General features: G+C 52.5%; 1 protein-coding gene across 3 annotated transcripts in view; it reads right to left on the bottom strand.

The window, feature by feature from the left end:
* Positions 1–1,092: 1,092 nt before the first annotated feature.
* Positions 1,093–12,745, bottom strand: part of FOXRED2 (FAD dependent oxidoreductase domain containing 2) — a 21,149-nt gene continuing 9,496 nt past the window's right edge. For all 3 annotated transcript variants that reach the window (XM_025399217.1, XM_025399216.1, XM_025399215.1), the window contains 4 exons: positions 11,812–11,977; positions 9,775–10,016; positions 7,453–7,623; positions 1,093–3,073 (listed from right to left, as the gene is read on the bottom strand). In XM_025399217.1, the coding sequence (XP_025255002.1) occupies positions 2,814–3,073; positions 7,453–7,623; positions 9,775–10,016; positions 11,812–11,977 (839 nt within the window). In that variant the 3' untranslated portion in view covers positions 1,093–2,813. The remainder of the gene's footprint in view (positions 3,074–7,452; positions 7,624–9,774; positions 10,017–11,811; positions 11,978–12,745) is intronic.

Here is a 12,745-nt window from a genome sequence, read left to right as displayed (position 1 = left end):
CTGCAAGCTCCGCTTCCTGGGTTTACGCCATTCTCCTGCCTCAGCCTCCCGAGTAGCTGGGACTACAGATGCCCACCACCTCGCCCAGCTAGTTTTCTGTATTTTTTAGTAGAGACGGGGTTTCACCGTGTTAGCCAGGATGGTCTCAATCTCCTGACCTCGTGATCTGCCCGTCTTGGCCTCCCAAAGTGCTGGGATTACAGGCTTGAGCCACTGCGCCCGGCCCTATTGGCTGTTTTAAAGAGAGCAGGGGTATGACCCGGAGTGGCGGGCTGAGCAGTTTTGATGGGAAAGTCAGTTCCGGACCAGGTGACTAAAGGTGACTCAGGTCAGAGCAGGTGACAGAGGCTAGGAGGGGGTTGTTTACTGAAACTAGGGGCAAGGAGACATAAAGAATGAGGAAATTAAACTTTAAAATGAAGAACAAAGAACAGGGGAGCTGAACACACTGATACATTGGTTCTTTGGAGAGGATCTCAGAACTCATTGTATTTAACAATTTACAGGCTAAAACCTTTGAAGAGGAATTTATTATATCCTACATTATCACGGAGTAAATAATTTATCCCTGACAGAATAAGGCTACTGGAGTCCTCTTCTTGTAACTCTGAGAAGAACTGGAGGGAACTGTGTCTGCAGACAGTGGGGCCAGGTGGTTAAGTCTGGACTGGGCCAGGCATGGTGGCTCACACCTGTAATCCCAACACTTTGGGAGGCTGAGACAGGTGGATCACCTGAGGTCAGGAGTTTGAGACCAGCCTGGCCAACGTGGTAAAACTCTGTCTCTACTAAAAATACAAAAATTAGCTGGGTGTGGTGGCAGGAGCTTGTAATCCCAACTACTCAGGAGGTTGAGGCAGGAGAATTGTTTGGACTCGGGAGGCAGAAGTTGCAGTGAGCCGAGATCGTGCCATTGCACTCCAGCCTGGGTGACATGAGCGAAACTCCATTGCAAAAAAAAAAAAGAAAAAAGAAAAAGTCTGGACCTAAGCCAAGAGGGGAAGAGGACGTCCCCATGAAAGAGCTTTGGATCCAGAAAGCCTGGGTTCTTAGAATTTTTTTTCACTTTTGTTGTAGCATACTTTATTCTTATTTTTTTGAGATGGGGTATGGGGGTTTCACTGCAGGCCTTGCTTTGTCACCTAGGCTGGAATGCTGTGGCTCGGTCTCTGCTCACTGCAACCTCCGCCTCCCAAGTTCAAGCGATTCTCCTGCCTCAGCTTCCCAAGTAGCTGGGATTATAGGCATGCACCACCATGCCCAACTAATTTTTTTATCTTTAGTAGAGACCAGGTTTTGCTATGTTGGCAAGGTTGGTCTCGAATTCCTGAGCTCAGATGATAGGCCCGCTTCAGCCTCCCAAAGTGCTGGGATTACAGGTGTGAGCAACTGCACCCAGTGCATGCTTTATTTTAATTTAATTTAATTAATTTATTTTTTGAGACGGAGTTTCCCTCTTGTTACCCAGGCTGGAGTGCAATGGTGCTATCTCGGCTCACTGCAACCTCTGCCTCCCGGGTTTAAGTGATTCTCCTGCCTCAGCCTCTCAAGTAGCTGGGATTATAGACATGTGCCACCACGCCTGGCTAATTTTGTATTTTTACTAGAGATGGGGTTTCTCCATGTTGGTCAGGCTGGTCTCAAACTCCTGACCTAAGTGCTGCGATTGTCCTTGGAATTCTGAGTGGATCCATGAAGAGCTAGTAAGAACCAGTGAAAAAGCAATCACCTATGATCCTGGGCTTTGAAAAATCACTGTGATTATAGTATGCCCTTATAAATGAGACTAAGATGCCTGATGGGAGAATGCAGACTGCTGGTGAGGAAGGACAATGAAGCAGAGACTAGGAACCAAATTCATCATCATTATCACATAAAGGCATTAGGAAATGTCACCTTACACATGGTGAGCACATATGGGTGCCCACCACAGAGACAGCAGGATAAGTTTTGCAAAACTTGACCAGGCAAGTTAGAAGCAAGGCGTGGTTAGGATGGCAGAGGGCAGGGAGTAGGGTGGAGGAGAAGAGCCAGCTGGAAGATGAGTCAGGGGGTACAACTGGGGAGAGCAGCTCTGAATCTTGCTGCTCAAGGAGAAAGTTGCTGAGATAAGATGGCTTTCAGGGAGCTGTCCTATTGCTGCTGGAGAGCAGCCTGCTGGGCCTACGATGATAAGCAGGGCTGACCCTCTTGGGCTCCGTAGCTAAGTTCAAACACTGCTGAAAATGGGGCGGAGTTGAGGCAGTGTGTGGCAAGTGACACAGACGGGGACTTGCAGCTGGGGGTCCCTGGGAATTACTTGACATCTCTCAGCTGGTGTCTTCAGCAGTCTGGGGCAACAATCGCAACTGCCCATGATGGTTGTTGAGGATATGAGAGCTTTTGTTTTAAAGCACTTGCCACAAACCCTTAAGATGCGGATGGGTCTCCCCTGTGAAGCGCTCCACAGGCGGGACACAGGCCCATCTGAGGAGGGGCCTGGAAGGAAGAGGAGCACTTGAGAGGGGGCAGAACCAGGCTGGCCTGGGGCTCAGCGATCGCTCCACTGCAGAGAAGCTGGGCTGAGGAAGGCAGCTCACACCTGGCGGAGGATGCCCTTCTTCTGCCCCCGGACAGGAGGGAGGAGACCATCATATCCCCGACTTGCAGCCCTCATGTGCCGTCTGGTGGCTTTGGTGCAGTCACTGCCATGATCTGAGTGGTCTTTGGCAATCACGCACCGGTGGGAGCGTGAGGTTGCGGGGAAAGAGGAACTGACCATGGGCCTGGGTGGGGAGGCCTGGCCACTGTGCCCACAGCCTAGGAAGGGACAGTCAGAGCTCCTCCTTGTTGCTATCGAGGGACTGGGCCAGAGGCCCTGGAGCCAGGGGGGCACCTAGTAGCTCTTGGTCGCCAGGATGCTGGCTGCTGTCCTCCAGGTCCCTGCCCATGGGGGCATCGTCCCGTAGGAGCCTGCTCTCCACTCTGTGCTGCCGAAGGCTCTCGGTACTCACGAGTCCCTGCATCCTCAGGTACCCCTGCTGGCAAAAGGGTGGCAGCTTCTGGCGCGTGAGGGCGAACAGGAAGCAGGACTCTACACAAAAGCAAAACGAAGAGAATGAGCCAGGCTGGGATGGGTGGGGAGGGGTGCAGGAAGGGGAGCTGCCAATGCCAGGTGTGGAGGCTTCACTGCGGGCCTCGCCTGGTATCTTCCATCCCTTGAAACTGGGAGCTGACCTTTCTGGGCATCACACATCCAACTTGAGTAGGTCATGAATCATGACCCTCCACGAGGCTCCAGGGCAGGGGACTGCCTTGACACTCTGGAAGAAAAAGGCTCCAAAATGAAAGCAAACCACAGCAATGCCTCAGCTCCCAGAGATCAGGGCTGAGCCTGGGGCTCTGCAGGCGGCCACACAGGGGTTAGGGCTCTGACCCTCATGACCCTGCACTCGGCCTGGTGCAGCTGGGAACTCAGTGGTCAGTCCCACTGTGAGCTCAGATCTGCCTGCAAAGATGCATTCCCTCCACGTTTGAGTTGCAAATACCACGTGCAAAGTTCTGATCTAAACAGTGTGGGGATAGAAAGATAAACGGGTATATCCTCACTGATCCCACAACAGAAAGCTGGTGCATGCATCAAATTTGTCCAATCAAAAGATAGCTGTGGATACTTATCATGTAGAAATATGAAGAAACGGCCAGGCGTGGTGGCTCACGCCTTAATCCCAGAACTTTGGGAGGCCGAGGTGGGTGGATCGCCTGAGGTTAGGACTTCGAGACCAGCCTGGCCAACACAATGAGAAAGAAACCCCGTCTCTAGTAAAAATACAAAAATTAGCCAGGCGTGGTGATGAACGCCTGTAGTCCCAGCTACTCGGGAGGCTGAGGCAGGAGAATCACTTGAATCCAGGAGGCAGAGGTTGCAGTGAGCCGAGATCATGCCACTGCATTCCAGCCTGGGTGACAAGAGACTCTGTCTCAAAAAAAAAAAAAAAAAGGCCGGGCGCGGTGGCTCAAGCCTGTAATCCCAGCACTTTGGGAGGCCGAGACGGGCGGATCACGAGGTCAGGAGATCGAGACCATCCTGGCTGACACGGTGAAACCCCGTCTCTACTAAAAAATACAAAAAAACTAGCCGGGCGAGGTGGCGGGCACCTGTAGTCCCTCAGCTACTCGGGAGGCTGAGGCAGGAGAATGGCATGAACCCGGGAGGCGGAGCTTGCAGTGAGCCAAGATCACGCCACTGCACTCCAGCCTGGGCGGCAGAGCGAGACTCTGTCTCAAAAAAAAAAAAAAAAAAAGAAATATGAAGAAACAACCAAAAGAAGCCGTGCGGAGAGAGAAGCTACTAAAAGGAACAACCACTAGGGCTAGGAGTTCCTTGTGGGAATGAGAATGAAGGTAGGGAATAGGCAAGGTGGGTGATATAGTTTGGGTCTGTGTCCCCACCCAAATCTCATGTTGAAATGGAATCTCTAATGCTGGAGGTGGGGCTGTTGGAAGGTGACTGCATCATGGGAACGGTTTTTTTTTTTTTTTTCTTAAGGCAGAGTCTCCCTCAGTGACACGATCCTGGCTCACTACAACCTCTGCCTTCTGGGTTCAAGTGACTCTCCTGCCTCAGGCTCCCCAGTAGCTGGGACTACAGGTGCCCGCCACCACACCCAGCTAATTTTTTTGTTTTTTAAATAGAGACTGGGTTTCACCATGTTGGCCTGGCTCGTCTCGAACTCCTGACCTCAAGTGATCAGCCTGTCTCGGCTTCCCAAAGTGCTGGGACTACAGGCGTGATCCAGCATCCAGAAATAGATGCTGCCATGTGTCCTATACAGCCTGCAGAACTGTGAGTCAATTAAACCTGTTTCTTTGTAAGTTACACAGTCTCAGGTATTTTTTTATAGCAATGTGAGAACAGACTAATACAGTGAGAAAAAGTCTTTTAGCCAAGTACTTATAAGACTTTAAACAAACAGAAAAGCTGACGCAGATATGGGCTCAGCCTTCTGAGGGCGTCAGAGACAAGAAGGGCAGACGGAGAGTCCGGAATGGGCTGGAGTCCTTCTGTAACTCTGAGCGAGCCTTCTCGCCTCCCTGAGCCCCTCTATCTCAAGTGAAAAATGGGCACCGTACAAAGGATGTCGTGAGGCTTCCATGGGTGACCAGGCTGAAAGGTGCTCCAGAAATATGACTTCCTGTTTATTTCTGACTTTTAGCATGGAGGCCCCTGGCTGGCCAGGCCATGGCAATACTCTCCAAGCAGGGAAGACAGCAGATGCACGAGAGGACAGTGGGAAGACTGGGAGGGCAGCAAGATGGCCGTTTGGCAGGCACCACCTTCTGACGACATCATCCCCTCTGCAGGGGCTCAGCAGAATCTGGGGCCAGCACTAGCAGCTGCACATCAGCTACAGAACGGAGGGACGGCTGCCACTATGCCACCGGCCTTCTGCTGCGGGTATTCTCTCCAGTCCAAGGCAGCAGCACACAGTGGCCTGTACAGTTAAACAGTGTCTAGAAAGTGGGAGATAGGAGGCTAAAGGGCCTGGGATGATGCGTCGGTGGAACCCACAACTCAGGGTTGGAATTCACTCCATCACATACCCTGGCATTTTTGTTGTTTGTTGTTGTTTTTGAGAGGGAGTCTTGCTCTGTTGCCCAGGCTGGAGTGCAGTGGCATGATCTCGGCTCACTGTAACCTCCGCCTTCCGGGTTCAAGCGGTTCTCCTGCCTCAGCCGGCCGAGTAGCTAGGATTACAGGCGCCCGACACCACCCCTAGCTAATTTTTGTACTTTTAGTAGAAATGGGGTTTCACCATGTTGGCCAGGGCTGGTCTTGAACTCCTGACCTCAGGTGATTCACCCACCTCGGTCTCCCAAAATGTTGAGATTACAGGCGTGAGCTATTGCACCTGGCCTAAAAGTGTATTTTTTGAGAAGGTGTGCATTTGCTTCTGTGATTTCTACAGCTCAATGATCTCATGAAGTTTGGCCCCAAATTTACACAAGTGGGGCCTACTGGTTGGATATTTTCAGAGATTTTCTCTCCCACTCTATCTAGGACCAAAACCATGCGTCTCATCTATTTCCTCCCTCGGAGGGTTTTGGCTCCCAGCTTTCCTACTGAGATCCAAGCTTTATTTGCGTATCTCTAAACAGGCCTCCCATCCTGCTCCAGCTCTGTCTTCCACCCCAAGGGGTGGTCTATTAAAACCCAGACTCTGGGCTCTTGACGACTGGCAGGGGTCCAGCTCAGGTTTAGTGCTTTTTTCAGGTCTGGCCTCTGGGGAGTGGCCTTATTTCCCTGCCAGTTCTTTATGTATACATAGATATCTCTCTCTCTCTATTTTTTTAAAACAGAAATCACTACTAGCCCCTGCTAACCTTTTCCTTTTTTTTGAGACAGGGTCTCGCTGTATTGCCCAGGCTGGAGTGCAGTGGCGTGATCTCGGCTCACTGTAAGCTCTGCCTCCTGGGTTCGCGCCATTCTCCTGCCTCAGCCTCCTGAGCAGCTGGGACTAGAGGCGCCAGCCACAATGCCCGGCCAGTTTTTTTGCATTTTTAGTAGAGACGGGGTTTCACCGTGTCAGCCAGGATGGTCTCAATCTCCTGACCTCGTGATCTGCCCGCCTCGGCCTCCCAAAGTTCTGGGATTACCGGTGTGAGCCACTGCGCCCAGCCCCCTTTTTATTTTTTTTGAGACGGAGTTTCGCCTTTGTCACCCAGGCTAGAACACAGTGGTGGATCGTGGCTCACTGCAATCTCCGCCTCCCGGGTTCAAGCAATTCTCCTGCCTCAGCCTCCCGAGTAGCTGGGGCTATAGGCGCGCTACCATGCCTGGCTAATTTTTGTATTTTTAGTAGAGATGTGGTTTCACCATGTTGGTCAGGCTGGTCTCGAACTCCTGACCTTGTGATCCACCTGCCTTGGCCTCCCAAAGTGCTAGGATTACAGGTGCGAGCCACGGTGCCTTGCCCTGTTAATTCTTTTGAAAAGACATATTATCGGCTGGGAGCGGTGGCTCACGCTTGTAATCCTAACACTTTGGGAGGCTGAGGCAGGCTGATCACAAGGTCAGGAGTTCGAGATCAGCCTGGTCAATATGGTGAAACCCTGTCTCTACTAAAAAATACAAAACTTAGGCATGGTGGCATGCACCTGTAGTCCCAGCTTCTCAGGAGGCTGAGGCAGGAGAATTGCTTGAACCCGGGAGGTGGAGGTTGCAGTGAGCTGAGATTGCACCACTACACTCCAGCCTGGGCAACAGAGTGAGACTCTGTCTCAAAAAAAAAAGAAGACACATTATCCAGTATTTTTAGGTATATTGTAATTTAGCCCACGGCATTGTCAGGAATGGTAGTCTGGGGTTTGGATTTCCAGATATGGGTCCTGAAACTCCACGGGGCTTGGGTGTCTGCGACCTTTCTTCAACCTCGAGCTTAGACCCTTTGTCCTTCTGGGAGCTTAAATTACCTGCATAGAAGCTTCGCAAATCGGTGTCCAAACAGTTCTCCAGGAAGCGCCTCAGAGGTAGGATGTGCCCGATTGGGGCAGTCCAGTCTGTTAAGAAGTCTTCCACGATGTGATGGATGGCCGTGGGCCGAGGCAGGGGCCAGTGTGCAGGGCGGAACCTCACCTCCTGTTCTGTGGGGAGGAGAGAGGGGCCACGTCAGAGCCGCGAGGCTGGGCTTCCCCTCCTCGGGCCGACACAGCACGGATCCCACACAGCCCAAACACTGCCCTCACTCGCTCGTGCTCGGCTTTCCCGACAGCCTCCCAAGCTGGGCTGTGGTCAGCCTGTTCAAGAGCCACCTGCAGATATTTGAAAGGCTGCCATGAGGAAGAGGAACTAGGCTTTTCCCTTGTGGTTTCGGAAGGCAGTGCTGTAACTAGTAACTTCAGGCTGGCGTTTCTCTAACACTCACATGGACTGAGATCTATTGTGCTGCTTCATTTTTATTTTTTATTATTATTCGAGACAGAGTCTCACTCTATTGCCCAGGCTGTAGTGCAATGGCACAATTTAGGCTCACTGCAACCTCCACCTCCTGGGTTCAAGCGATTCTTGTTCCTCAACCTCCAGAGAAGCTGGGTTTACAGGCACCCGCCACCACACCCAGCTAATATTTTACATTTTTAGTAGAGATGGGGTTCTAGTCTCTACCATGTTGGCCAGGCTGGTCTCAAACTCCTGACCTCAGGTGACCCAGCTGCCTCAGCCTCCCAGAGTGCGGGGATTACAGGCGTGAGCCACTGCGCCTGGCTGTGGCTGCTTTCAAACTGGCCTTTCTGTGAGAAGACTCAGAGGTGAGGCGAGGGGTCTCAGCACTTATCTAGTTCAGCTTCCTGCTGCTGTGGACTCCCTTCTGTGGTGTCCCAGTCAGACGGCCATCGAGTCATGACTTGGCCATCGCTATTCTGGGAAACCTGAATTTGGAGGTGACCAATTCCCCCACTGAACAGCTTTAACTTTTTTTTTTGAGACAGAGTCTCGCTCTGTCGCCCAGGCTGGAGTGCAGTGGCACAATCTTGGCTCACTGCAGCCTCTGCTTCCTGGATTCAAGCGATTCTCCTGCCTCAGCCTCCCTAGTAGCTGGGACTACAGACGCCCGCCATCATGCCCGACTAATTTTTGTATTTTTATTAGAGACGGGGTTTCACTATATTGGCCAGGATAGTCTCAACCTCCTGACCTCGTGATCCGCCCACCTTAGCTTCCCAAAGTGCTGGGATTACAGGCGTGAGCGACTGCGATCAGCCTTTTTTTTTTTTTTTTTTTTTTTGAGAAAGTCTTGCTCTGTAGCCCAGGCTGGAGTGCCGTGGCGTAATCTTGGCTCACTGCAACCTCCGCCTCCTGGATCCTAGTTCAAGCAATTCTCCTGCCTCAGCCTCCTGAATAGCTGGGATTACAGGCATGTGCCACCATGCCCAGCTAATTTTTGTATTTTTTTCACGTTTTTAGAGATGGGGTTTCACCATTTTGGCCAGGCTGGTTTGGCCAGGCTGGTCTTGAACTCCTGACCTTGTAATCCGCTTGCTTTGGCCTCTCCAAGTGCTGAGATTACAGGCGTGAGCCACTGTGCCCAGCCTCTTAGTGCCTCCTTATACTGACCACAGACCTGCACCCCTGTCGCTGCTACCTGCTGACATGACTTCTGCCTTTGGGAACAACCTGTTTAAACCACCCTCTTCCACCTGACTGCCCTTCAAGCTCTGAAGCAGAGGGTGCGTTCCCGAGGTTGTTCATTTATCAGTAGCTACTCTGTGCCTGCACCGGGCTGGCATTCTGTGTATGCTGTCAGAGTTAACCTCATGGAACCCTACAAGAAAGGTACTGTCGTAATCCCCATTTTACAGAGGGGAGGTTGAGGCTCAGAGAGGTTAAGTAATGGTCCAAGGTCACACAGTAACAAAAGGACAGGCCCAGGGATTTTGCCCAGTTTCTCTGTACCATGTTAACGAGCTCCGGTTCCCTCACTCTTCAGACCCCTCCCACCCCACCATGGTCAGCCTCCTCTGGAGACCTGCAGCAGGGCCGTGTCCCTCTTACTACACGGTGGCTGGCGGAGAGCACGACACTCCCCACGTGTCCTGTGCCGGTCACAGTATGTGTCAGAATCTGGAAGCATCATTTATCGTTCTCGGACCTTCTGCCCAAGTGGTCTCTAGGCAGAGTGCCGCAGCCGTCCCCCGGTCAGCTGAGCGTGTGTGTGAAGGTTTCAGGGTGGGTGACAACCCTGCAGAGGGTGAGGTCTGAGGAGCCCACAGGTTGGGGGAGGGCAGAGACCTGCTCACCGGTGGGGAGGTATCTGTAGTAGTAGATGACAGGATGGAGGAAGTTAGACTGCCAGGCGTCTTCCGTGTGCCCCACAGACCGGTCATCAAAGAAGACATCCTTGTCGGGGCCAGAGAAATTTCTGCCATATTCCATGTTGATGACGAAGAGCCCGTGCCTTGCCTTCCTCCCTGTGAGTGTCTCCAGTTGGGCCAGCATCTGTATGGGGAACTCCTCCAGGTACTCAAAGGCCATGGCATTCCTGGGAGAATGGCAACACGGGGGAGGCCCTCAGTGCTGTGGCAGAGGTGAGGGGTGCGGCACGGGGTAAGCATGCGTGTGTGCGTGTGTATCTCCCCTCTAAGGAGCGTCAATCAAGCAGTGCACCCCTCACTTAACATTACCATTTCAGCTGAGCTCTCACACACATGTGGGGTAGAGTCCAGAAAATTCCATGTAACCTGAATGGGATATCTGGGGAAAGAGTGTCTCAGGCAGAGAGAATAGTCAGGAAAAAGCCCTGAGGAGTATGTGAGCACTTTGTGTTCAAGGAACAGAAGAGGCCGATGTGGCTGAGGGGAGTGAACAAGGGGCAGGGGCAGGAGAGGGGTTCAGAGGCCTGAGAGGTCAGATCAAGGAGGGCTGTGCCTCCCATGACGAGACATGAAGGGTCGTCTGGCCTGAGAAGTGATGCTGCTGCTCGCTGGGGAGGACTAAGCAGAGCTGGGATCAGCGTGCCTCAGGTTTCTAAGGTCCACTCTGGTTACTGTGCTAGGAACAGACCCCAGGCCAAGTGGGGCGGCTGTCATATGGGTGCAGGCAGTAGAGCCTAGTGATCGGGACCGAGATGGTGGTGGTAGAGCGGGTGAGAGCTGGCTGGGTTCCAGACATCATCTGAAGGGAGAGGTAACAAGACTTGCCCATTGTTTGCATGTCAGGTGTCATTCGAGACAGGGGTGCCGGGCACGCTGACTCACGCCTGTAATCCCAGCACTTTCGGAGGCCAAGGTGGGTAGATCACCCGAGGTCAGGAGTTTGAGACCAGCCTAGCCAACATGGTGAAACCCAGTCTCTACTAAAAATACAAAATTAGCCGGGTGTGGTGGCATGCGCCTGTAATCCATTACTCAGGAGGCTGAGACATGAGAATCGCTTGAACCTGTGAGGTGGAGGCTGCAGTGAGCCAAGATCACACCACTGCACTCCAGCCTGGGCAAGACACAGAGAGACTCTGAGTCAAAAAAAAAAAAAAAAAATTAGCCGGGCATGGTAGCGGGTGCCTGTAATCCCAGCTACTTGGGAGGCTGAGGCAGGAGAATTGCTTGAACCCAGGAGGTGGAGATTGCAGTGAGCCGAGATCACGCCACTGTACTCCAGCCTGGGTGACAGAGCAAGACTCTGTCTCAAGAAAAAAAAGACAGGGGCAGGGGCATGGAGGGTGACGCGAGGGTTTTGTGCAGAGTACAGCTGTGCTACCTGCATGTCCCTGAACCTGGTATGCTATAGCACGTCCTGCCTTTGGATCGGGCTTTTCCCTCTGACTGAAGGTTGTTCCCCTGCTTCTCCCTGCCACCTGTCTCCCCTTGCCCCCACCCCTCTGTGCCCTGCACCGTTTCCTTCTCAGGGACTGTCCATCCTCTGTGATCTGCTGCTTATCACTAAATTGACGCTGATGATGGTGGCCGGCAAGGCCCTGGCCTGAGGGAGCTCTGAGATCCACGCGGCTGCCTCTGACTACTGTTCATCCACGTGATGCCAAACACTTTCCACAAGTGACCTTTACTCCTTTCTTTCTTGCTGCAAGGTAGGCACAATTTCCCCATTTTGCAGATGAGGAAGAAGGGCTCAGAGAGGCTCACTAATGTGCCCATGGCCACCCATAGGACTGTCTGTAGAGTTGATAGCACTGTTTTTCCCCAGAACAGACATGTTTCCCCCCAGCAGCCTTCAACTTAGGAAAGAACTGGGCACCCCGCACCTGGAATAGGAAGAGAAGCGCTATGCAGTGTGTGGGGGAAGCTGGGCCGAGGGGAGTAGGACCGGGATAGGCTACTCACTCCTTCAACAGGATGACATCGGCCAGCACACCGAACATCTGGTAGAGCCCAGAAGCCTCGTTCACGCGCCGCACGATGGAGCTGGTCAGCTGTGTGATGGGGAGCTCGGTGGCAGGCCAGGCGACGCTGTGGTGGCGGTGCTCCAGGAGCCGGTGAACAGCACGCACTGGAACAGCCAGAGGAAGGAAGGGCATGCTGCACTTAGGATTTTATCTCTGGTCACTGGGAGGGATGCCCAGGGGATGCCCAGGCCTCATCAACCCCTGAGAACGCCATACACACTGGTCTGCATGGCCCAGAGCAAATGTGTAGGTGGTGAACACATGAGGGGAGGAGATGGCAGCTGCCTTTAAAGCCAGGCCAGCAGGTATGTTCTGGAAAGGACCAGACAATCCATATTCTCTTGCTTTGTGGGTCATACACATACAGCATACAGTGATGCTGCTCACTTCTGCCCCTAGTGTAAAAGTGGCCAAGACAATAGGCAAAGGAGTGAGCACAGCTGGATTTGGTCTCCAGGCCAGAGTCTATCTGCCCTTGCTTCAGGCCATCTGCACGTGGGAGTCCCACTCACCCCACCTCACATAAGGAACATCAAGTCTGACACAGAGCCTTCCCTAGAAACCTTCCCCGCTTCACAGCTCTGTTTCCATCAGAGATGCGCCTATGGAAATCTTTGATTTCGCCCTCTCTTTCACAGCCTAAATCCATCTGTCTCTAAGTTCTTTTTTAAAATATTTTTTATTTATTTTATTTTATTTTTTTATTTTTTATTTTTTTGAGACGGAGTCTTGCTCTGTCGCCCAGGCTGGAGTGCAGTGGCGTGATCTCAGCTCACTGCAAGCTCGCCTCCTGGGTTTACACCATTCTCCTGCCTCAGCCTCCCGAGTAGCTGGGACTACAGGCGCCCGCCACCTCACCCGGCTAGTTTTTT

This window comes from Theropithecus gelada, chromosome 10 (genome assembly GCF_003255815.1).
Source record: "Theropithecus gelada isolate Dixy chromosome 10, Tgel_1.0, whole genome shotgun sequence".
Lineage (NCBI taxonomy): Eukaryota > Metazoa > Chordata > Mammalia > Primates > Cercopithecidae > Theropithecus > Theropithecus gelada.
Note: the sequence above shows the minus strand (reverse complement) of the source record. Positions and strands in the feature narration are given on the sequence as shown.